Here is a 26,931-nt window from a genome sequence, read left to right on the forward strand (position 1 = left end):
AGCATGGCTTGATGAGCGGTGTGCAGGTCCGTGCCCAGGATCTGAACCCACAAATTCTGGGCTACGGAAGCAGAGCATGTGAACTTAACGACTATGCTACCAGGCCAGCCCTGTAACTTTTTTTAAAAAACGAATTTCACTTTGAATCAGTTATATTTATGATGTCACTGGTCTATTCTACCACAACTGTTTACTTTGATCTCAGCTAAGAATTAAAGCTTAGTTATTCCCAAATTGATGTCAAAGTCAGCCACCCTCTAAAATATCATCTATAGAGGGTTTTGGTGGAGAAGGCTGGATCAAATGGAGAATTTATTGCATTAGATATCAGCAAGAATAGACTAATATGTGTGAATAGTCGTGATATATTAACCTTCCCTGGTCCAGTCCTTCTCTAGTGAATATAAGTGAGACACCCTGTACCGAAAGCTGTGTTTTTTAGATCCTTATGTACTGAAAGATGAAAGTCTTCTAGATTATGGAAGACCATAATTTGTTTATATGATTAACAAAGATTATCTAATAGAGCAATCCTGTTAGAATCTTAGGGAAAAGGTCTCATATCTAGGTATATACCAACTAGACACATGGGCTGAATGCCAGTAGGGTTGACTCATTCCTTAAACCTTTTGATTTACTTTCATTGGCATAGGATGCCATTTGATAAAACATTTTAAAGTAGATAATCAGTCTGCTTTGTGTAGAAGCTAAAAATTCTACAGCATTTTCAATGGAAAAGATTTTCAGTTTAGTTAATGAATTTCTTTTGAGGTTTGTTCTTTTGCTTCTAGCATGAAATAATGATAGCTTGATGTCAAAACTGTCACCCTGAGAGCAGTTAGTCATTACTGATACATGAAATCTAAGAGTTATTAAGGAAAAAACAAATGAAAAAAAGACATTTGTGGAGATGTAAGATGTATTCTTTACTTACAATTGAAAAAAAGGATTTAATTTGGCTCAGCAGTCTGACCTAACAGCGTAACTGTCCAAAATGGCAATTCCTTGTGTTAAGATCAGAGTCAAGCTGACTCTCGAATGGGGTGAATGAGATATAGAGCATCCTTTACTCACACACCACGCGCACCCTAGAGTCCATTGAGCTGTGTAGCTTGCAATAATTCGGCATGTTTAGGAAAATGGGAGGCAGACAGGAAGCACAAAAAGGCGAGGGAAGAGGGTTTTGGAAAATTGGGTGACTTGTGGGTTGTATAATGTTATAATCTGAGACCCCACACTGGTGATCTGTGGGCCACATTTGGCTCATAAATGCATCTGGTTTGACCTGTGTGTTTTAAAAAGAAAATATAATTAATTGCCAAACTTTAAGAAACAGAAAATTCACATAAGAATTCGTAGTTTTGGCTTCTGTAGAGAAATTGGAAGATCTGGCAGTACTGGGCTTGAATTTTCAGGGGCGCAGACTGCTACAGCTGGGTAGTGAGCGCCTCTATGGGAAAGCGAAGTGTCTCAGGGACATGACCTCCAACTTGCTGAGTCTTCAGTGCGCCCATCGCTTCTCAGACCCTGAAGCCAGGTTCCCTTGACCCAGTTGCTCATTAATTCCGTCTGTCTGCTCCTGTGTGCAGTGGAGCTTGCGACTCCTGGTTTGTTTACTAGTAGGCGGGAAGACTGAGAGTCTGAGCTCTTTGCCGTTCCCTTCTTCCTAAATGTTAAGTTTAGAAAATGCCATTGACAGTCACCACACAGGATCGTACACTGGATCATCTAACTCAATAGGTTGAGAGCTCCTGTGTCTTTTAACCTAGAAATATCCATAAGGTTAGATTTTCCATTCCCTGGTTCTTTTGTCTAGTGACTTCTAGGAGATCCTCTGGAGCTCTGCAGCATCTTTGCCTTGTTACCTCTCTGCACTTAAGTTCTTCAGGTTATCTTGGGATTCTTATCCCATGGTAATTCTGAAGGGAAAACAATCCTTTTTTTAGAGTGCCTGGTTGGCGCGCTTGCCCAGACAGAGGGCTCCGGCCTGTGTGAGTGCAGTTCTTGCTGGCGGTGCTCTCTGTTCTCAGGGCCCGGGGCTTACGGCTGGAGCTTTTGGAGACGTGGATGGGCCAAGGCAAGGATGCTGAGTCACCTCCAAATATAACGACTACTGTTATGTCAATATTGTTGGAATGAAGTGGACTCAGGTACTCCTTAAAAATGGAAATTGAGCAAAATGCCTAGGTATTTCTTGGCTATAACTAATTACAAAAGCTATTTATAAGTATACCAGTAATCACTAGGATAATTGACAAGACTTTTGACAAGAAAATTTAAGACCTTTCTCATACCATTCAGCAGGATAAATTCTAGCTGGATGAGAGAATTAAATGTAAAAAACGCATATTTAAAATGCATTTGATATTTACCCGGTATTGGGGTAGGTGAAGGACTTCTAAGCATAAAAGCAAAAGAAGTCATAACAATGCTGCAGCAGTTTGGAACTCGTGGGAAAAAGCATCATCTTGTGCGTGGGTGAATCTATATCTACTTTTAAGCAATTCACAAAGGCGACTTGTTTTCTTTCCTTACAAGCCTCCAGAGAAATAGTCCCCCTTGCTGTGTCTTTCTTTAGGCAGGCAGTTCTTGCCAATTGATGTGTAGTCTGATTCTTTTGGCTTAGTATAAACCTTCTCTTTTTTATACCTCTTCTCAGTGAAGATGAAATTGTGACTTTTTTTTTTATTCCTTTGCTTGTTCGAAAACTACAGTGAACCCTTCTTGGGTCTGTTATTCCCTGGCTCAGCAGACATGGTCCCGCTGGACTTTTGGGAACTCTGGCCCCTCTCAAAAGTCTTCATATTTCTCTTTCTTTTTTGAAGCTCCCATAAAGAATAGCTTATTGTTAGCATTGCATATGTGAGTGGAATGATCAGGTCTACTTTTCAAAAATGAAAATTCGTGTTCTTAATGGTTTGCAAATAGAAATCTGATGTAACCTTCGGGGAATGGGAGGGAGGGTGATAAAGGTAGGTGTCACACAAGGTGCTGAACAATTCTGAACCTGTCACGCGGCCCTCATGGCTGAAGTGTCACCTAACCTGTAATAACATAGAGCATTATAAATTTCCATTGATTCTGATTTTATTTATACCTGTCATGAGGAACAGTGGGTTTCCTTGATTATTATTTATTCGCTTGTCCTTCCTCAATCCAGCTAAATAACAGAATGTTTCCCTTTTGATTTCACCAATGGAAACATCGCTAAGCTCAGGTCACTTGGTTTGTTGACCTAGTTGTACCCACTTTGATGAGTCACTCTGCTATTCTGGGCCCCAGTTTTCTCATTGGTAAATGGCAGTTATACCTGTCATACTTATAGATATGAAAACATGAAACTTAAAGCAATGGGTAACACATTTTCCTACTAGGTATCGCTTTTCTTTGGTTTTAAAAATACAAAAAATTGGAACCTGCATAAATTAAGAGGATAGTTACATGTTGCTGTCTAGCCATTCCCTCAAATGATAGGAGGACTTTTTATGTAAAATTACTTGTGATGGATCTTTACAGTCTGTTAGGATGAGCAATATTATATCATTCTGAAGTGCAAGAAACAAGTTACCTCTGGGATTTCAGAAGGCCCTTGTCATTTTCTTAAGAGAAGGAAGATTCAGTATTTTTTTCCCTAAAGATTGGCACCTGAGCTAACATTACTGTTGCCAATCTTCTTCTTCGTTTTTTTTCTTCTTCTCCCCAAAGCCCCCGGTACATAGTTGTATGTTCTAGTTGTGAGTGCCTCTGGTTGTGCTACATGGGATGCCACCCCAGCATGGCCCGATGAGCGGTGCCGTGTCCATGCCCAGGATCCGAACTGGTGAAACCCTGGGCCGCCGAAGTGTAGCGTGCGAACCCAACCACTCGGCTGTGGGGCTGGCCCCTCAGTATTTTTATAATGATGTTGAGATAGTAGAAATGATAAAAGATGAAGAAGTTACTCTTTTAGCTTTTGTTTAACAAAATGAAATGAATGTCAAGATTAAAATAGTTACAACATTGAATCTCTGGTTATAAAATGAGAATAGAATGCTAATGTCCTTCAGAAGTTCTTAAAATGGAACCTTTAGAAAACCCAGCAAGCTCTTTAAAATCAGTACTACTTTACGATCTTGGAGAATGTGAAAGTACTTGTTGAAGATGTCTCTTGAGATCAACTATAGACCGTCATGTGTATTTTAAAGCTAAAGGTCTCATGCAATCATTTTTTCCTGAAATCTCTAGTGTACTTTTGTCAGTGAGCTTTTATTGACGAATGAAAAAGAGATTAGGTCAGCAGTGAGAGGGAAGTTAGGAAGCAGAAACAGAGAGCTCGGATTAAACTCTTTTCGAGAATCTAAGTGTTCCTGTCTGTATTTGAACTGAGGAAAGCAAGGAGCTCTCCAAGATTTAAAGGCGGAACTAAAAGTAAGTCCTGCTGTGACATTTGAACGAATTGAAAAATGACATTCTTAGGACCGGATGCCAAGGAAGACTTCAATATTATAGATATATCAAACCTCAGCCCTTTGCCCGCACATCTTCTCTTGGATCACATCCGTTCTACTTTGTACATCACCCGTGTGCTGAGGATTTTCAACTCTCATCTTCATTCCAGATCTGTCTCCTGAACTCAAGACCAGAATGTCCATCTGACTTCTGGCTGGGTGTTCTTGGGTGTTTGTTATGCAAGAGCCTCAGTTCAAACTCAGTGGGCCCTAAGCCGTTGTTTCAGAAACTGCGTGTTGGATGTGAATTCTGTGTAGTAGAACAGCATTAAAAAAAAAAGACAGAATAGTGTACAAAATATCAGAGTGCATTGTATATAGTAAGGGTAGGTATTTTTATAAACTTTTTTGTTTTCATTAAATACCTATTTTGTATGTGCATATGTATTGCTGTGATGTAAAATATATTTCTTAATTTTAGTTGTAGTAAAAAAATTTTGGAACAAAAGCTGTTCTAAATTTCTTCTCTACCTACCTGCATAGTAAGATGATTGTAAAGATTTAAGGAATGTGAAGGCCTCCCAGAAAGCATAATATTGCTCAAATATTACTGGGTAATATTAATTGTGAAAGATGCTTATGTTACATACACATGGTTTGTCCTTTACACTTAGGGAAAAATACTTTTTACCTATGACTCATTTTATAGAGTTATATTCAGTTTTTCATTCCTACGTGTTGTGGAATTAGCATCTTAAACTGAGCTGGGAGTTTCTTTGGGGATAAACTGCATTCTGTTTGTCCTTTATGAGAAGGAAACCGGCAGTAGTCATCACCTGGCTTTCATTTTGAACTCTCAAGAACATGGTTTTGTGTGCCCTCCTTAGCATAAAAGAGCGAGTTCAGGGTTAGTTGTGTTGAGAAATTATGTTCTTTTTACCATGTTTCTAATCCTTGCCCCAAGTTGAAGAATATAGAATGGTATTTTATGTGACTATCTGCTTATTAAATGTTTGTGTCTGCTCTTTCAACCAACATTCTTACTTCTAGGAATTCATCCTTAGGAATTAATTGGTCGCATGGAAAAAGTAGGTCATGCAGCATGATATTTAGGAGTCCATACCCCGGACTGTGTGGGCTCCAATCTGCTCTACCACTAACTAGCTGTGTGATCCGGGCAAATGACCTAATCTCTTAACTTTCTTTATCTGTAAATAATAATAATAGTATCTACCTCATAGAGATTGTTGTGAAGATTAACTGAGATAATATTAAATGTTTAGCACACTGTTAGGTACATAATAAAATGCTTAAAAAGATGTTAGCTATTTTCATCATCATCATAAATTTGTTTCATCATTATAAATGTTAGCTTCTATTATGTTTTGTAAAGTTTTATTGGGTATGTATAATGATGTGATAAATGGGGGCACAGCTAAATGTCCCTGTGACCCAATCTCCCCTCTTCTCCGTAGCGTCTGTATTTCTAATACTAAGAGAATTCAAGGATTGTGACTTTTTACACTATTGCCTCTGTAAACATTCAAAAACATTAAAAAAAAATTATCAAGTATTCTCCTGCCAGTTTGCTAAATTTTCTACCAATTAATATTTTTCTGATTTCAAATTGTAGCCTTGACGTGGTTGAGAAATACTATTAGTTTAATGTCTGCTTTATACGCTAGGTTCAATCTCTTTTAAAATATAGATTTACTTAATGACTTCTAGAGCTTTAAGTTTCCTGGAGATTCTGCCAAACGATTGCTTCAGATATAAGATAATGAGGATAGGTGGCTGGTAGGTAAACTTTTTAAACATAATTTAAGATTAAAATGATTTTTATCTAGGACACATATAGTAGCCAAGAAAGGCATGCCTATGAGTGTCAGTTCATATCTAGAGAATGGTGTTAAGCAGAGCGTGTACTCTGTTAAGTGATAATTAATAATTGCTGACCGTTCATCTTTAGCACCAGATAAAAACCAAGTAGAGTTTATTGAGAGGAGGTTGATAATTATTGTTTCAGAAGTCCAGGTTTTTAAGCAAAGAATGTAAAGAATGCAGCTGTGTGTAAGGAGGAATGGCACATAAAATTAAATCCCAGCTGAATTTCTGGGCCCAGTCTTAACTACTTTGGGCTTTGGTTTCCTTGCCTATTTAATGGGCAGTGTTTTCTTCTTTACAGGATAGTCAAAGTGATGAAATGTGCCAGGGCCAGCCCTGCGGCCGAGTGGTTAAGTTCATGCACTCCACTTCTGTGGCCAAGGGTTCACGGTTTGGATCCTGGGCCCAGACCTAGCACTGCTCATCAGGCCGTGCTGTGGCAGCATCCCACATAGAAGAACTAAAATCACTTACAAGTAGGATATTCCACCATGTACTGGGCCTTTGGGGAGGAAAAACAAAAAAAGAGGAAGATTGGCAACAGATGTTAGCTCAGGGCCAATCCTCCTCAACCAAAAAAAAAAAAAAAGAAGACAGATTAAGTGTGAACAGCTAAAATTGCTTAATATGTAGATAGTAACCTGGGCCTAGAAGGCATTCAGTAATGTTACTCAGTCTTCCAAGGTGGAGGAGCAGGGTTTTCAGAATCTCATTTGATTCATAAGCAAACAAAATGGTAGTATTATTGATCTCCTGAGTCTTTTCAGTCACTCAAAAGACATCAACGTAGCACCTATAGTGTTATAGGCACCAGAGCAGGAAATAAAAAGGTACATGCTTGGCAGAATTAAGATTTGAAATGTGTAAAATCTTCATGTATTAATTCTGTGTTTAATTTTATTAAACATACAGATATTCTCTTCCACATTATGAATATAAAGGATATTGCTCAAGATTTTGGGCTCATTTTATCACATAAGTATTATTTTCATAATCTTCGCAATACCCCTGTGAGATTGGTACTAGTGTTATATTTCCATTTGCAGATTTGGAAAATTTCGGTAGATTTAAAAAAAGAGGTTGAGTAATTTTTCCAAAGTGATTTGGTTCCATGCTGTCTTGCCATGCTGTTAGTGTCTCCACTTTTCTGATGTTGAGTATATGATAGGACTTTTTCTTTTTTACAATTTCTCTTTGGGAACTTTGGAGAAATTTTACAAATTAGAGGTATTATAGGAAATTATTTATGTAAGAGTTTCTATTATATTTTAAATCTAATTTGTAATACAATAAGTAGAGCTGATATCACTGTGGAATGAGAATGAGGAATATTTGTTTTCCTGTTGGTAACAAGATAATATGAGTGTTAAGGATGCAGACTTGTAGGCCCAGTGACATAGTACTTAAGTTCACATGCCCCGCTTCAGTGGCCCGAGGTTCGCAAGTTCAGATCCCAGGCGTGGACCTATCACCACTCATCAAGCCATGCTGTGGCAGCATCTTACATAAAGTAGAGGAAGGCTGGCACAGATGTGAGCTCAGCAACAATCTTCCTCAAGCTAAAAAGAGGAAGATTGGCAACAGGTGTTAGCTCAGGGCGACTCTTCCTCACCAAAAAAAGAAAAAGTAAAACTGGTTCAAACTCCAGCTTCTCTATTCACAAGCTGTGTGATTTGGCATTGCCATGAAGATTAAACAAACAAATATATGTACTTGTGTTAGCTGTTGATCTGCCAAGTGAAAGCTCAAGGCTGAATTTTTTTTTTTTTTTTTTAGATTTTTTTTTTTAAATTTTTTTCCTTTTTCTCCCCAAAGCCCCCTGGTACATAGTTGTATGTTTTTCGTTGTGGGTCCTTCTAGTTGTGGCATGTGGGATGCCGCCCCAGCGTGATCTGATGAGCAGTGCCGTGTCCGCGCCCAGGACCCGAACCAACAAAACACTGGGCTGCCTGCAGCCGAGCACGCTAACTTAACCACTCGGCTACGGGGCCAGCCCCTGAATAAGTTTTTATTTTTAAAAAAGTGACTGGAGGGGGCCGGCCCAGTGGCTCAGCAGTTAAGTTTGTGCCCTCTACTTCAGCAGCCTGGGGTTTGCTGGTTTGGATCCCGGGCGTGGACCTATGCACTGCTTATCAAGCCATGCTGTGGCAGGCATCCTGCATATAAAATAGAGGAGGATGGGCACAGATGTTAGCTTAGGGCCAGGCCAATCTTCCTCAGCAAAAAGAGGAGGATTGACGGCAGATGTTAACTCAGGGGTAATCTTCCACAAAAAAAAAAAAAGGTAATTGGAGAACTTCTGCTTTTGACCATGATGGAGTAATTGGGACTGGGTTTACCCTTTTATCAAAAAACCAACTAGAAAACCAGACAGAATATGAGGCAATTGCTTTCAGACATTGGACCACACTGTAGGACTATTATCTGTGAGAGAAGTGAAACAAATGAGGTGAGCCCTATGATTGCCCTGGCTGTCTGTCTGGGGGAACTTTCCAGACTGTTTTGCAGGGAGGTGGAGCCGAAGCAGAGCATGTCAATCTTGCTGAGTTGAAGAGATGGAAATTGGATGAAGAGGCTGGGACTTGTGGTCCAGGGTACCAGAGAATGTTACGGGCTGAATTGTGTCCGTTCTAAAATTCATATGCTGAAGTCCTAACCCCTAGTACTTCAGAGAGAGACTGTATTCGTAGGACCATCTTTAAAGAGGTAATTAGGGTGATGTGAGATCATATGAGTAGCCCTACTCCAATATGACTGGTGTCCTTATAAGAAGGGGAGATTGGGACACAGACAGCACACAGACTGAGGGTCAGCCATGTGAGGTCAGAGCAAGAAGGCAGCCATCTGCAAGCCAGGAAGAGAGGTCTCAGAAGAAACCAACCCTGCTGACACCTCGATCTCAGACTTCTAGCCTCAGAACTTTGAGAGAATAAATTTATTTTGTTTAAGCCGCCCAGTCTGTGATATTTTGTTGTCAGCTCTAGCAAACTAATACAAGGCAATTATACAGAGAGGAGCTCCAAAAATCTGCATGGGGATCCTCTTGAATTTGTTGATGATAAATACTTAACTGTACATCTCCAGGGTGATAGTCTTCAAAGCTGGGCAAATCAGAATCACAATGATACACAACAATCCCCATTAGGATGACCATAATAAAAAAGATGGATAACAAGTGTTAGTGAGGATGTGGAGAAATTGGAACCCTCGTACATTCTTAGTGGGAATGTAAGATGGCAGAGTCATTTTGCGAAAAACAGTCTGGCAATTCCTTAAAAAGTTAAACATGGAGTTACCATGTGATTCAGCAATTCTACTCTTAGGTCTGTATCCAAGATAATTGAAAAGATACTTCCACACAACAACGTGTACACGAATGTTCATAGTAGCATTACTCAGAACAGCCCCAAAGTGGAAACAACTGAAATGTCCATCAAATGATAAATGAAAAAAATGTAGTATATCCATACAATGGAATATTATTCAGCCATAAAAAGGAGTGAAACCCTTTACAATGCTACAACATGGATGAATCTGGAAAACGTTCTAAGTGGAAGAAGCCAGACACAAAAATCACATCTTGCATGATTCCATTTATATGAAATGTTCAGAACAGGCGAATCTTTAGAGACAGAGATTAGTGCTTTCCAGGGGCTGGTGGGAGGAGAGAATGCGGAGTGACTGCTAATAGGAATGTGGATTTCTTTTTGGAGTGACAGAAATGTTCTGGAATTAGATAGTGGTGTGGGGCATAACTTAGTGAATATAATGAAAACCCTTGAATTGTACGCTTAAAAGAAAGATAATCGCATAAAAAAAGAACAAAGAAAAAAACCAAGTTGGACTTCAAGAGTTAAAGAAAATGCAGTTTTACAAATGAAAATTTCACTGGATGGAATTAGGAGCAGATTAGACACTGCAGAAAAGGTCAACAAACTTGAATACATAGCAGTAAAAGCTAGCCTGAACAAAGCACAGAGAGAAAAAAGATTGGAGTGGGGTGGGGATCAAACTGAACACAGTCTCAATGACATATAGGACAATATTAGGCAGTCTAATATACATGTAATTGGAATCCCTGAAAGAGGCCCCTGAAACTGGCTCATATATCCTTTTGCCACATCCCCATCATTCTTGGAGCACTTTCTTTGATTGCTGTGGAGTACTTTTTAAATTAATTAATTATTTCTTTTAAAGATTGGCACCTGAGCTAACATCTATTGCCAATCTTTTTTTTTTTTCTTCTTCTTCTTCTTCTTCTCCCTAAAGCTTACCCTCCACCACCAAGTACGTAGTTGTATATTCTAGTTGCAAGTCCTTCTGGTGGTGCTATATGGGATGCCGCCTCAGCATGGCCTGATGAGCGGTGCCATGACTGCACCCAGGATCTGAACTGGTGAAACCCTGGGCTGCCAAAGCAGAGTACAAGAACTTAACCACTTGGCCATGGGGCTGGCCCCTTGGAGCACTTTCTTACTTTGTGGCACTACAGGCCATTTTGTACTTTCTTTCCCCAGCCCTGGAATCTGCCATTTCCTCAATGATTCTTGGTTCCTTTTACTAGAGAGTGATATTTAGAAGCTAAGATCTAGTGCTCTATGTGCTTACTGTTACTGGAGATGTTGCTTATAGAAAGAAAACAAGATTCTCAAATAGCACTTAAAAAAGTGAATCTGCAATTTGATTTCCGAATTCCCACCAAAAGTACTGTTTGAGGGGAGGATGGTAAATTGGTAGAACAGAGAGTGATGTAACAGACATCCACGTGCCCACCACCCTAATTAATACGTACAAAGATGTGTTGCAGAGACATCCATGTGTTTCTCTATATCTAGAAGCAGAAGTGTTAGGTTTTTGGTATGTACTAGTTCTAGAAAATTGCTTTCCAGAGTGGTTCCAGCAATTTGCGCACCCATTAGTATATTCCTGTTTCACCATTTCCTTACCAATACTTGGTTTTATCTAGTTTTTGAATTTTTCTAATCTGATGTGTGTGAAAAAGAATCTGTTGCTGTTTCTTGGTCATGAGGGTTTCTTCTTGGGTGAAGTACTTTTTCTATCCTTTACCCATTTTTTTCTTTTCTTTTTTCTTTTTTGTCATTCTAAAAATATTTTCTGAATACTAATCCTTTGTACCTTAAGCCTGGCAAATATCATTTCCTAGTCTGTGGCTCATCTTTTGCTTTTAATCATAGGCAAAGAGCTTTTATGTTTTACTTTGGTCAAATTAATTTGTGTGTCTCAAGAAATCTTTATATATCTTTCTGTTGCAAGTGATTCTGTATTTCTAAGATTTTTTAAGTTTTGGTTTTTTTCATGTTTCATGTTTAGGTCTCTAATTTCTCTTAATTCATTTATTTTTAAATTGACATTATTGAAGTATAGTTAACATAAAATTAAAATGCCTCTAAGTACAGTTCAATGAGTTTTAGTCAATTTATGCTAGTGTAATTATCATTACAATTAAAATATAGACCATTTCCATTACCCATAAAGGTTCTCTTGTGCTCTCTTTTTAGCCAGTCCCCAACCCGGTTGCTGGCACCAGACAACCAGAAATAGAAACTTTCTATCCACATAGATTAGGTTTTCTTTTTTCCGTTTCATACAAGTGGAATTATACTTTGTATTTGCCTTCTTGTACTCAATGTAATGTTTTTGAGATTTTGTTCATGTTGTTGCATGTACCAGTAGTTTGTTACATTTTATTGCTGAGTATTCTATTGCATGGGTATATCACAATTTATTTATCCATTCACCTGTTGCGGGACATGTGAACTTGTTTCCAGTATGGGCTATCATGAATAAAGCTGTTACGAACTAGTTAGTATGAAGGTATGTCTTTCTTCTTTTGGGTAAATAGCTGGAATTGGAATTGCTGGATGATATGGTAAATGTATGTTTACTTTTATATGAAAGTGACCATCTATTTTCCAAAATAGTTGTGTAATTTTACATTCCTGTCCGTGATACATGAGAGTTCCTGTAGCTCCGCATCTTTGTCAACATTGACATTGTCAGTCTTTTAAATTTTCTCCACTGTAGTGGGTGCATAGTGGTATCTTTTTGGTTTTAATTTGCATTTTTCTGATGACTAGTTATGTTAGGCATCTATTCATTTGCTCAGTGGCCATTCATACATCTTCCTTTGTAAAGTGTTAAATCTGTCCATTTTTTATTGGCTTGTTTGTCCTCTTAATATTGAGCTGTGAGAGTTATTTGCATATTTTGCATATAAGTCTTTTGTTTAGATATAAGTATTACAAATATTTTCTCCCAGATTGTGGTTTTCTTTTTCATTTTCTTAATATCTTTTAAAAAGCAAAAGTTTTTAGTTTTGGTGAAATCCATTTTATCATTCTCTTTTATGGCTTATGCTTTTTGTGTCTGAAGAAATCCTTACCTACCTTTAAATATTATACTGTTTCACATAATAATGTTACTACCTTACAACAGTATTCTTTCATTTACTCCCTCCTGCCCTTTGTGATATTGTTGTCATACATTTTAGCCTTACTTATGCTTTTTTAATAACATATATTATAAACCCTTCTATAAATTGTTACCATTTCTTTGAACCGTTTTCTTTTAAAGAAATTAAGAATCAAAGAACAAGTTTTACAAATACATGGACAAAGAGAACAGATTAGTGGTTACCAGAGGGGAAGGGGGTTGGGGGTGGGCATAAAGGGTAAAGGGGCACACATATATGGTGACTGACAAATAATAATGTACACCTGAAAGTTCACAATGTTATAAACTTTTATGACCTCAATAAAATTTTTTTTAAAAAGCAAGTTTTATTTACCCGCATATTAATCTTTTTTGGTACTCTTCATTCCTTTGTGTAGATCCGGGTTTCTGTCTGGTATAATTTTTCTTCTGCTTCCCAAACGTCCTTTGTAACATTTTTTGTAGTATACATCTCTTGGCTACAAATTCTCTCCCATTTGGCTGGGGGGGCATTGAGGGGGGGTTCCCTGAAAAGTCTTTGTTTTGACTTAATTTTGAGAAGTTTTTTCAATGGATATAGAATTCTAAGTTCTCAATGTTTCTTCTTTCAGCTCTTTAAAGATGTCAATCCCTTGTTTTCTGTCTTGAATAGCTTCTGATGAAAAGTGTGTGGTTATTCCTTATTTTTATTCCTCTGTATGTAATGTTTCTTTTTTCTCTGACTGCTTTTGAGATTTTTCTCTATCACTGATTTTTAGGAATTTAAATTATAATTTGCCTTTATGTGGTGTTCTTTGTGTTTATTGTGCTATGATTCATTGAATTTCTTTGATCTGTTGATTTATAGATTTCATCAAATTTGAAAACTTTTTGGTCATAATTTCTTCAAATATTTTTCTGTGCTTCCTTCCCCTTTTTTAATTACACATATGTTAGGTCACTCGCTATTTTCCCACAGGTTACTGCAGCTCTGTTCCTTTCTCCCCTACTTTTTTCTCTCTTTGGTTCTATTTCGGCTAGTTTTTATTACTGTGTATTTAAGTGTCTTGATTTGTTTTTTATTTTTGCAATATTTAATCTGTTGTGGTTCTAATCTAGTGAATGTTTCATTTGAGACAGGTTTTTTCATCTCTAGAAGTTCCATTTGGTTCTTTTTTATATCTGCCATTTCTCCCGTCACTGTGATCATAATTCTTTTAAATATGTGAACGTAGTTAGAACACCTTTTGTAACATAGTTTTTTGTTAATTCCTTTATCTGTCATTTCTGAGGCTATTTCAATTGATGTTTTCTTTTGGATATTGGTCACACTTTCTGCTTCTTGGCATGTCTAGTAATTTTGATTCAACACTGAATTTTTCATTGTTGAGTTCTGGATTTTGTTGTTTTCCTTTGAACCGAATGGGCTTTGTTCTGTTAGGCTGTTAATTTTCTTGAATTTCTGCTTGAACTATTTGTGTCTTACTTTTAAAGCTGTTTTTAGGGTGGGACTAGATAAGCTTATATAGGAACCCAAGTATTTGGGGCTCCAGATAGTCCTAGCTGCTACACCAACCAGCCCAGGAGGCCCTCTGCATATTCCAAACCAGAGCAGACGTTCCAAAATCGAAATAGTGACTGAACTTGGCAAAATTTTAACAACAGGGGTTTCTTTATGGGAAACATGATTAAAAAAATATAAAACCACCAAAATCGACTTTCACCTAGGTTTTAAGACGGTGGCATTGAACATTATATATTAATAGGCAATTCCAACAAAGACTTATAATCTTTAGGTTAGCTGGGGGCTAGCTATCATATGGCTGCCAACTGGTGTGATAGTTCTCTTGTTGATGCTGATGAAGGCATCCGCATGCTTTCAGCTAAAAAGTCAAGAAAAGTTTAAGAGTGTTGTAGGACCTTCTAATATCAGGGAGCCAGATATATCTCTTTGCATGTAAACATAATGCAGGTGTGAAAATCTTCCAATGACCTGCAGAATAATAACTGTGAGAGGCTTTCTGAATTATGCACAGTAGGATTTGACAAAACATTATATATGGATGGTATTTACAGATGTTTTTGTTTTCTTCCATACTATGTAATGTGGTTATGCAACTGTTTAGGCAATTAGGGTTTGGGGGGGCATTCTTAAATGATTTATTTCTCAATAATGTAGCTATGTTGGGACATTGTGGAATTTCACCTGCTTTCTCATCACGGAGGCCTAGAGCCAAATTCATATCTGTTTACCAGTGCACAGTACATTCCTTAACCAGGTTTTAAAGAAAATCTAGCCAAAGTTGCTTCTGATTCACATCACATTTTCTCCCTGACATTAGTTTCAGTGCTTTAATGTAGTAGTTGTAGTAGCTGTGATCAGTGCTATTGAAACTTTAAATCACTCGGGCTCCCCTTTGCAGCCCATGGATCCCCCAATGCAGTGCATTGACTTGTTTTTGTGACTATTCACATTTACTGTTGAGTTAGTGGGAGGTTAAGTTGAGTTAAGTACTGTTGAGTTCGTGGAGGTTAAGTGACTTGTTCAAGGAGCAGCAATCAGTGGGAGCTAAGAACCCAGATATTCTGGCTCCACTCCCACCAAGGGATGGGTCATTCTCATCCCTTCATTCATGTATTTGTTCCTTTGTACGTTCACCAAATAAAATATTTATTGAGCACCTATGATGTACCAGGTACTCTTCTAGCCATTGGCAGTATATCAATAAACAAGACCGACAAGAATCCTGCCCATGTGGAGCTTACGTTGCAGTGGGGCAGAGTGGAGACAACAGTAGGTAACGTAATAAATAAATTCTCTGGTATTTAGGAGGTGATGATGTATAATTGGAGAAAAATAGAGCAGGTAAGGGATATGGGAGTCCAATTTTTATAACTTTTGGGAGACAAAAACAACTTAATCTGTCAATTTTATATGAAAATTGTATCAGAATGATAGATCATATTCTAAACCTTTCAAAGTAGGGGCATGGAACTCAAAATGTTCCACTCCTCCTCTCCCTCCCCACTATCCCAAGGAGCAGTGCTGTGAAGGATGGCTGAATTGCAAGATCAACTTACAGAATCCTGCTCAATTCATTATGTCGCTTAGCTGTAGTTCAAATCTCGTGGTATTACAGAGCTAGCCAGGCCTTTACAATGGGGTTTTTCTCCCTCTGGTAAAAGGCTCCAGCTGGGAGTGTTAGGAACCTCATCCTTTTATGCTCCTCTTTGAGCTTTGGGGATAAGCAGCTCCTCCTCCTTCCACATTCTTCAATATTTTGCAGTAAGAACTTCTTTCCATTCAAGCTGCTGATGGAGGCTCCTGTGCTGCCAGAGGCAGGGCGCTGTGGGGAGGTTAGATTAGATTTAAGGGAGGAGGGGATTGGTAGCATGGCTTCTGTCTCACAGGAGGCGGCAAGGTTGACAGTTGGAGGCAATTGCAAGGGGTCTCAGGTGGGATCAGTGGCAGAAGGGAGGAACGAGGAGTCTCGTAGGGACAATGAGTTGTTGGGATATTTGTGAGTCCCGGGTGGCCTTTCATCTCTCAGTGTGTAGGTTTGTGTAAATAAAGTCCTGAGATGGATTTACCTGTGCCTTCTCACTCAAATCCTGAAATCATGGCTAACTCCAAGTTTGGCTTTTTTCATGCAAGCAACTGGAAGTTTAGAATTTAGTAATAGAATTTTTTTTTGAAAAGATTGGATGGATGTAATTTTTATGTATTAGTTTAACAGTATCTTAAGAAGAAGTTTGAAAGTAAAAAAATTGGTGATTATTTTATAACTGTGATGTACTTTGATTCTTTATAGATTCCTTTTTAATACTTTATTTTTTTAATAAAATTTACTATTGTGATTTTTTCTTAAATATTGTACTGTAAATATTGTTGCATAACTTTGAAAATTACTGCTTTTAATAACCATGTAATATTCTATTGATGAACAGATATTTATTCATATGCCTTATTGCTTAATGACGGGGATGCGTTCTGAGAAATGCATTGTGAGGCGATGTCGTCATTGTGCGAACATCATAGAGTGTACTTACACAAACCTAGATGGCATATCCTACTACATACCTAGGCTGTATGGTACTAATCTTATAGGACCACCATCGTATATGCCATCCATCACTGACCAAAACATTGTTATGTGGTGCATGGACTATACTAGGAAAAGGGCTTGCCAAAAGAAAAGCCTTATGCTTTGAATTAGCTTTCAGTCTCATTCATAAAACTATATACACATGAAACATAATAAGATAAGGTAAAATCTGACTCTCCAAAGGTGTTTATAATTTCGAAAAAGAAGGGATTTGTGGCCCAATGTGATAGAGGGCTTCATGGAAAAAGTAGAAAGCTTTGTGGAGAAATAGATCTAGAGTTTAATTAATTCTTATCAGTTCCAACTGCTAAACCTCATCTGGACCATCGTCATGTCTCGCGCCTTCCTTCCTCCCCATTACCCCCTTACAATCTGTTCTCTGTACGTAATTCAGATCAAATGACTTGCTGCTGGAAACCCTCCAATGGCTTCTCAAGTCACTTATAGTAAAACCAGAAGTCTTAAGGATAGTCTACAAGGTTCTGTGTCATCCGGCTTTTAGTTTTCTCTCTAACCTCATTTCTGAGTTGAAAATTCGTGACATAGTCCTCTCTCTTCACACTGGCCTTGTTGCTGTTCCTTAAACACTTCAAACGTATTCCCACATCACAGTCTTTGTAATGGCTATTTCCTCTGCTTTGACAGTTTGTCTCTCCGATATTTCTCTGGCTTACTCTCATTTGCTTCAGATCTCTGCTCAAACGTCACCTCCTTAGAGAGACCTTTCCTGAAACACTAGAAGTGTTTTCCCACCATTCCCCTGCTCCTTTCCTTCTTTATTTTTATTCATAGCATTTTTCCACCTGATATCATATTTATATGTCTCTTTGCTTATTATCTACTGGGAAGGGAGCTCCAGAAGATCAGACAAAGATTTCGTTTTATTCCCCACTGTATGTCTTCCCCTAAAGTAGTTCCTGGAATATAGGCAGGGCTTAATAAATGGATAAATGAAAGAATGAATTAAAATATGGTCATAAAGCTTTTTTCTTTCCGTGGATTTGATTATACAGAATTGAAAGCAGATCTATATAGATGATAATGATGACAATCAGCATCAATATTTCCGGTGAACATCTAGGATCAGAACTTGGTATATAAAAGCTTCCTTCTCCTGCCCCCCTTTTTCTCCCTTACACATCCATGCCTTTGAGATCAAACCCAAGCTCCTTAGTCTGGCGTTCAAGGCCTTCCAAGATCTGATCTCTGCCGGTGTTTTTGGTTTCACTTCTATACCATGCCCTCGCCCTCACGGCCTATGCTGCAGTCATATTGAATGACTTAGAATTCCCTTAACATGCCCCTTGCAGAAGGGCTCTCCTTCTCACAGTGCATACGCACTGCAAAGGAAGGGACCTGGTGTATTCTGTATTTCCAGGACCTAGCAGAGTTCCTGGCATAGCATACATCGTCAGAAAATTTTTATTGAGTGTAAAAGATGGTTTGCCTCCAAGTCAGAGACCAGTGGGAACTTGGAAAGGTTGGATATGGGTCAATAAATTGGTGAAAGCAGTTTCCTCTCTTTAGCAGACTTGGATAGGGGTGTGTCCGGGCACAAATATGGTTGAAGAGAACACAATATTAGAATACCTTAGTATTTAGCAAAATCTTACTGGGTCAGGAAGGATGGCATGTGACATGATTGAATCAGCACACCTAGTTAGAAAAAACAGCTTAAGTGGGAGGAAGGGTTATTTGACAGGTGTTATTTAGAAAGAAATGGAGCTGTTGGTGAGTGGACTGACTATAGGAGCATTAGTCCTATTATTTATTCTATAAGAGTTATGCAAGATGGTGACCCAGCTCCTCATGAGGAAATAATACAAGGGGGAGAATTCAGGGCAGTGATGGCACATTCATGTTCTTGCTCATGCTGTCTTAGGCCTATTGACAGTGTGAGTGTTAAGGGTTAGGTTGGGCTTAACCTGACGCCTCTTGTTTCAATGGGAAAGAATGCTATGAAAATTTAGTTTTATCTGTGAAGGGTGTGGGAGGAGGAAATGACTGTATTTGTTCTATGCATTTGTTATCTCTAGTTGATGGTTTGTATTTTCTGTGCTGACTTGTGAGTGACAGTGGATCTATGATCGATTGGCCCAGTATAGTTGAATATGTGAACATGTTTTACATAATTTTAGTAATATATATTTTGTAAATATGTGAACATAATAGAGTCAAGTAGGCTGTAGGTTTTAAAAGATTAGAAACTTTTTTTTCCAAATCAGGTTTGTTACAGAAAGAGAAAATGGCCATTGAAGCGTTTCAGATTTGCTGCCTTCTCCTGCCACCTGAAAATAGGAGAAAGTTACAGCTGCTGATGAGGATGATGACAAGGATCTGCTTAAATAAGGAGATGCCACCTCTGTGTGATGGCTTTGGCACCCGAACACTGGTAGGTTGATTTCTAACATCTAGCATGACTTGCGTTTTGGGGATAAAATTCATCTGAGTAAATGGTAACCAGATGAAGGTACAAGACAGGCTTACTTAAAGAGCTGTGGCTTGGAATCCACCCAGACTGGTATTGTGCTTTTGGTTTTAGTGTCTTAAAGAACCTACTGAAAAGTAACGAGTGCATAGGGGTGCGCTGAGTGTTGAGATCTCTGCTGCATCCTGCCCACTGTTAACACAAGGAGAAGGAAAGATGGACAGAAAGGATAAGTGGTCTTAAGAAAATGACATTCTGTCCTCCAGGACAAAAAGAGTGGCAAAGCCTTTGTTAGCAGAACCAGTAGGAGGGGTGCAGCGTATATAATGGAACAAAGAAGGAAGAAGTAAAATAGGAAATTGGACCAGACAACTTGGAAGGAGAGAGAGAACTTGTATCTCTCAGGGTATGATCTAGGGTCCATGAGTGAGGGCATTTCTTAAAATACTCTCAAATTTGCTTAACAACATAGGCTAATTTTGAATTCTACTTCATAATATCAGCATATATTTTAAAATAGGGTTTATGTTTAGAATTACTTACTAGCAAAATTTCTTAGTTTTCCTCAAAAAAAGTCTTGGAGCAAAAGTGATGCTTCATGGGGATGTACATCCTTTCTGTATCCTGGTGACCCTCTGTGTACCCCTGGGGGTCCATTGGCCCAGCTTTAGAAGTGTGGAGTAAGATCAGAGGAGTACTCACTGCCTGGTAGAGTGATTCTTGACCTTTTTTTAGGGTGGGTGGATGGGTAGGGGGGCTAATGGACCTTTTTGAAAAGCTGAAGAAAACTTTGCACTTTTTCCCCAAAAGAATGCATGTGTCAAATTTTGCATACAATTTCAAGGCATTCACTGATTCCCTGGGGTCCATAGTCTCCAGATAAAGAATCTCTGTGTGTCTTTCTGTCCACATGGATGTGAGTGAAGGTAAATTATTGTCTGCAGTGTATGGGTAAAATGAAGTCTTATAAAATGGAATTATGTGATTTTATGCTTATAGGTTTTGAAATAAGATTGTCAGCAATAAAATTAGTAGGAAAAGGAAAAAAAAAAAGTCCATCCAAAGGATAGTGTTAAGAGTGGAGTAGTTAATATGAGTTCTATGGAAGCAGCTGCTGTAAGATTCTTTGTATTTCTGCTTACCATAGAGAGATTCTCGTCACTTAATGCACTTCTTGTAGAGTCTCATGGTTTTGTTCAAAGGTGGTTATCAAATGTACATGCAAAATCCTAGAGAAAATATCAGTTAACTAGGAAAAAATATAACAGTGGAGGCACACAGAGTATGCTAGCAGATTTTTAAAAAAATCAATAATGAAATTAGATATTATTAGACTAAATGGCTATAAAGTACTTTGAACTTAAAAGTGCTACATGCTCCAAGTCATGGTGATGATAATAATTTTCAAAGTTTGTTTAAATATATATTTAAAATTGTCTGTAGAAGGGGTGCCTTTAAAAGCTGGTCAGACGAGTATCTCTGCTAAGTCTCTGTGAGATGAGATGCACATTCTCTTCATGCTGGTTGGTGAGAAGGTCAGCCCATCTGAGATGACCAGGTGTGGCCAGTGCCAGGGAGGATGTGCTCCCTGTGCTCTGGGCATTTCTTACTGACTAGTCACATTTACTTTTTGCAAATTAGATTGCACTCAGTTCCAAGTAGGGGGGAAAAAACCTCATCTGTGTTTGTTTACACCCCCCTGCTTTTTTTTTTTAGATGGTTCAGACATTTTCCCGCTGCATCTTGTGTTCCAAGGATGAAGTCGACTTGGATGAGTTATTAGCTGCTAGACTGGTGACATTTCTGATGGACAATTACCAAGAGATTCTGAAAGTCCCTGTGGCCTTGCAGACCTCCATAGAGGAGCGTGTGGCTCATCTGCGGAGAGTCCAGGTAAAGAAGGGAGATCATCAACCCTACAAAATTGCTGGCATGAAGTCACGTAAGCTTGCTAGGCTTCTGGAGACTTTATGTTGTGAGCATTAAATTAAGCATTATGTTATGAGCATTATATTAGAAGCATGACAACAGGACTTGGCACGTAGGAAGCATTACATGTGTTTGTTATTATTAGTGAAAATTTATGGAGCTCCTACTTGGTTTTGTGTCAGTCATTACTGCATACTTTTGATCGCAAATTCCTTAAGTGAGTTTATTCAGAATCTACATATACTTCCTGATGGAAATGATTTATATGCAATACATGTCTCGATTCGTAATAGCCCTGAGACCTAGATACTATTAATATTTGTATTTTTTGGATGAGAAAGCTGAGGTACAGAGAACTTAAGTAACTTGTCCGAGGTCACAGAGCCAGGATTCAGACTGATGTAATCTGTCTTCAGAATCAGTGCTCTTAACTGCCGTGCCAGCCTGCTTCTGTGAAACGTGGTGTGGTGGAAGAAGATGGCTTTGGAGCGGTGAAGACTTGGGCCGAACTCCTGGCTCCCCTCTTTCCTCTTTGTGTGGCTCTGGACAAGTCCTTTAACCTCTCTGGATTTTAGTTTCCTCAAGTGTTAAAATGGGCTATACCTGCTCAATAAAGCTGTTATGAAGAGTAGAATACTGTCCTATAAAACCCCCAGCACAAATGGCTGACATATGGCGGGTGCTCTTTGAAAGGTAGCTATTATTGTTGTTGTTGTTGTTGTTATTTCAAAACGAGGCAAGAGAAATGTAGTATATTACTGTTTCACGGGCCCCAAAGAGGGGTTTGTATGTCAGCCTGCAGGAGCAGGAACTTTTGGTGAAGGCAGGCAGACGGGCTGCTGGCTGCTTCTGAAGGTTGGATCTCTCTTTGCTTAAGCACTTTCTGAGGCTCCACAGTTGAGGACCAGTGAACTGCTGCCTCCCAAAGCATTCAAGCCAGTAACTGTTCAGCTGTTTCCAGTGTGCAATTTAAAAATTAGGATAAAAATTGTTTCTGTTTTTTGGTAGTTATCAACCTAATAGGTTGAAGGAATTTGGAAAATATAGACAATACAAACCAAAAAGCATCAGAGTGACACCAAATGTTCAGTCAGTATTCCAGTCTTTCAGATGTTTTTCTGTACCTTTTCTTTCTGTCTGTCTTTCTTTCTCTCTCTCTTTTCTTTCTTTCTTTTCTGTTTTTCCCCTCCGTCTCCTCCACCTCTTTTTGTTTTTGGTGAGGAAGATTTGCCCTGAGTTAACATCCGCTGCCAATCTTCCTCTTTTCTTTTTCTGTATTTGAGCTGCCATCACAGCATGGCCGCTGACGGTTGAGTGGTGTAAGTCCACACCTGGGAACCAAACCCAGGCCGCCAAAGTGGAGCATGCTGAACTTAACCACTAGGCCACTGGGGCTGGCTCTCTCGTTCTCTTTTTTAAGTTACATTCTCTTACTTAATACAAGAAAAATTTCCCACGTCATTAAATATTCTTGATCAATACTAGAGTGCCCAAGAGCATAGACTCGGGACCTAAACTGTGTTTGAATTCCTGATGTGCCCTTTGTTAGCTCTGTGACCTTGGGCACATTGTATAACTTGTCTTTGCTTCAGCATCTGCCCTGACATCTCTTTCCTGATCTGTAAAGTGGGATAATAATAGTTAATACCTACTCCTAGGGTTGTTTTGGGGATTGAATGGCTTAAGTCATGTGAAGTGCTTAGAATAATGTTTATCACATAGTAAGCCCTCAATTGGTAGCTGCTGTCATTGTTATTATCATCATTATTCTTATGTTATTCCACAATATCATAATTACTGGTAACATTCCATAATATGGGTTTACCATAGTTTATTTAAATGGTTTTCTTTGGTTCATAGTGAGATTGTTTACATTTTTTCTCTATTTTGCAAGCAATATAACAGTTAGTGTATTTTAAAAATTATTTTATTAAGGTCATAATAGTTTATAACATTGTGAAATTTCAGTTGTGCTTTATTATTTGTCAGTCACCATATATACGTGCCCCTTTACCTCTTATGCTCGCTCCCCAACTCCCTTCTCCTCTGGTCACCACTGAACTGTTCTCTTTGTCCACGTGTTTGTTTATTTTCCACATATAAGTGAAATCAGGTAGTGTTTGTGTTTCTCTGTCTGGCTTGTTTCACTTGACATGGTACCTTCAGGGTCCATCCATGTCGTTGCAAATGGGATGATTTTGTCTTTTTATAATGGCTGAGTAGTATGCCATTGTATATATATACCACATCTTCTTTATCCGTTCATCTGTAGAAGGGCACTTGGGTTGCTTCCACATCTTGGCTATTGTGAATAATGCTGCAGTGAACATAGGGGTGCGTAAGTCTCTTTGAGTTGTTGATTTAAAATTCTTTGGACAGATACCCAGTAGTAGGATGGCTGCGTGATATGGTATTTCTATTTTTAATTTTTTGAAAAATCTCCATACTGTTTTCCATAGTGGCTGCGCCAGTTTGCATTCCCACCAGCAGTGTATGAGGGTTCCCTTTTCTCCACGTCCTCGCTAACATTTATTATTCTTTGTCTTGGTAGTTATAGCCATTCCAGCAGGTATAAGGTAATATCTCATTGTAGTTTTGATTTGCATTTCCCTAATGATTAGTGATGTTGAACATCTTTTCATGTGCCTGTTGGCCATCTGTATATCTGCTTTGGAAAAATGTCTGTTCATGTCCTCTGCCCATTTTTTGATTGAGTTGTTTGATTTTTTGTTGTTGAGTTGTATGAGTTCTTTATATATTTTGGAGATGAACCCCTTGTCAGGTAGATGATTTGCAAATATTTTCTGCCAGTTGGTGGGTTGTCTTTTCATTTTGTTTCTGGTTTCCTTTGCCTTGCAGAAGCTCTTTAGTCAGATGTGGTCTCATTTATTTTTTCTTTTGTTTCCCATGCTGAGTAGATATGGTATTCGAAAAGATGCTGCTAAGACCTATGTCAAAGAGTTTACTGCCTATATTTTCTTCTAGGAGTTTTATGGTTTCAGGTCTTACCTTGAAGTCCTTAATCCATTTTGATTCTTTTTGTATGGCAAAAGATAATGGTCTACTTTCATTCTTTTGCATGTGGCTGTCCAGTTTTCCTGGCACCGTTTATTGAAGAGACCTTCCTTTCTCCATTGTATGGTCTTGACTCCTTTGTCGAAGATTAGCTGTCCATAGACATGTCGTTTTATTTCTAGGCTTTCAATTCTGTTCCGTTGATCTGTGTGTCTCTTTTTGTACCAGTACCATGCTCTTTTGATTACTATTGCTTTGTAGTATATTTTGAAGTTAGGGATTGTGATCCAGCTTTCTTCTTTTTTCTAAGTATTGCTTTAGCTATTCAGGGTCTTTTGTTGCCCCATATGAGTTTTAGGATTTTTTGTTCTGTTTCCATGAAGAATGTCATTGGGATTCTGATTGGGATTGCATTGAATCTGTATATTGCTTTGGGTAGTATGGACATAACTATGTTTATTCTTCCAATCTGTGTGCATGGAGTATCTTTCCATTTCTTTATGTCATCCTCGATTTCTTTCAATAATGTCTTAGAGTTTTCCTTGTATAGGTTTTTCACTTCCTTGGTTAAATTTATTGCTAGATATTTTATTCTTTTTGTTGTGATCGTAAATGGGATTGTGTTCTTGAGTTCTCTTTCTGTTAGTTTATTATTAGAGTATAGAAATGCAACTGATTTTTGTAAGTTGATTTTGTGCCATGCAACTTTGCTGTAGTTGTTGATTATTTCTAGTAGTTTTCCGATGGATTCTTTAGGCTTTTCTACATATAGCATCATGTTGTCTGCAAACAGCAAGAGTTTTACTTCTTCCTTTCCAATTTGAATACCTTTTATTTCTTTTTCTTGCTTAATTGCTCTGGTCAAAACCTCCAGTACTATGTTGAATAAGAGTGGTGAGCGTGGGCACCTTTGTGTTGTTCCTATTCTTGGAGAGATGGCTCAATTTTCCCCTGTTCAGTATGATGTTGCCGGTGGGTTTGTCATATTATGGCATTTATTATGTTGAGGTAACTTCCTTCTATACCCATTTTATTGAGAATTTTTATCACAAATGGGTATTCGCTCTTGTCAAATGCTTTCTCTGCATCTATTGGTATGATCATGTGGCTTTTATTCCTGATTTTGTTAATGGGGTGTATTGCAGTGATTCATATGTGGATGTTGAACCATCCCTGTGTCCCTGGTATAAATCCCACTTGATCATGGTGTATGATCCTTTTAATATATTGCTGTAATTGGTTTGCCAATATTTTTTTGAAGATTTTTGCATCTATGTTCAGTAGCAATATTGGCCTGTAATTTTCCTTCTTAGTGTTGTCCTTCTCTGGCTTTGGGATCATGGTGGTGTTAGCCTTGTAGAATGAATTAGGAAGTGTTCTGTCTTCTTCAGTTTTTTGGAATAGTTTGAGAAGGATAGGCATTAAGTCTTTGAATCTTTGGTAGAATTCTCCAGAGAAGCCATCTACTTCTGGACTTTTATTCTTTGGGAGGTTTTTGATGACCGTTTCAATCTCTTTACTTGTGATTAGTCTATTCAGATTCTCTATTTCTTATTGATTCAGTATAGAGAGGTTGTATGAGTCAAAGAATTTATCCATTTCTTCCAGATTGTCCAATTTGTTGGCATATAGTTTTTCATAGTATTCTCTTATAATTCTTTGTATTTCTGTGGTTTCTGTTGTAATTTCTCCTCTTTCATTTCTAATTTTATTTATTTGAACTTTCTCTCTTTTTTTCCTTAGTGAGTCTTATAAGGATTTGTCCATTTTGTTTATCTTCTCAAAAAACCAGCTCTTAGTTTCATTGATCCTTTCTATTGTTTTTTTGGTTTCAATTTCATTTATTTCTTCTCTAAGTTTTATTATTTCCTTCCTTCTGCTGACTTTGGTCTTTGTTTGTTCTTCTTTTTCAGTTCTGTTAGGTGTAGTTTAAGATTGCTTATTTGAGATTTTTCTTGTTTGTTAAGGTGAGCCTGTATTACTTTGAGTTTCCCTCTTAGAACTGCTTTTGCTGCATCCCATATGAGTTTGTATGGTGTGTTTTCGTTTTCATTTGTCTCCATATATTTTTTGATTTCTCCTTTAATTTCTTCAGTGATCCATTGGTTGTTCAGTAACATGTTATTTGGTCTCAACGTATTTGTTACTTTCCTAGCTTTTTGCTTGTAATTGATTTCTAGTTTCATAACATTATTGGTGGAAAAGATGCTTGATATGATTTCAATCTTCTTAAATTTATTGAGGCTTGCCTTGTTTCTAAACATATGGTCTGTCCTTGAGAATGTTCCATATGCACTTGAGAAGAATGTGTATTCTGCTGTTTTTGGATGGAGTGTTCTAAATATATCTATTAAGTCCATCTCCTCTAGTTTTTCATTTAATTCCACTGTTTCTCTGTTGACTTTCTATCTGGATGATCTGTCCATTGATGTATGTGGGGTGTTGAGGTCCCCTACTATTATTGTGTTGCTGTTAATTTCCCTTTTAGGTCTGTTAATAGTTGCTTTATGTACCTTGGTGCTCCTCTCTTAGGTGCATATATATTTATAAGTGTTATGTCCTCTTGGTGGAGTGTCCATTTTATCATTATTTACTGCCCCTCTTTGTCTCTCATTGCCTTTTTTATCTTGAAGTCTATTTTGTCTGATATAAATATGGCACAACCTGCTTTCTTTTGGTTCCTTTTGCCTTGGAGTATTGTCTTCCATCT

At 38.1% G+C, this 26,931-nt stretch overlaps 1 protein-coding gene across 1 annotated transcript in view; it reads left to right on the plus strand.

Annotated features, from left to right (window-relative positions):
- Window positions 1-26,931, plus strand: part of DEPDC1B (DEP domain containing 1B) — an 89,186-nt gene that overhangs the window by 55,428 nt on the left and 6,827 nt on the right. Inside the window, exons 8-9 of the mRNA XM_046671786.1 lie at window positions 19,075-19,241; window positions 20,994-21,170. Coding sequence (XP_046527742.1) covers window positions 19,075-19,241; window positions 20,994-21,170 — 344 coding nt within the window. The remainder of the gene's footprint in view (window positions 1-19,074; window positions 19,242-20,993; window positions 21,171-26,931) is intronic.

The sequence above is a fragment of the Equus quagga genome, chromosome 9 (genome assembly GCF_021613505.1).
Source record: "Equus quagga isolate Etosha38 chromosome 9, UCLA_HA_Equagga_1.0, whole genome shotgun sequence".
In the NCBI taxonomy this organism is placed as follows: Eukaryota; Metazoa; Chordata; class Mammalia; order Perissodactyla; family Equidae; genus Equus; species Equus quagga.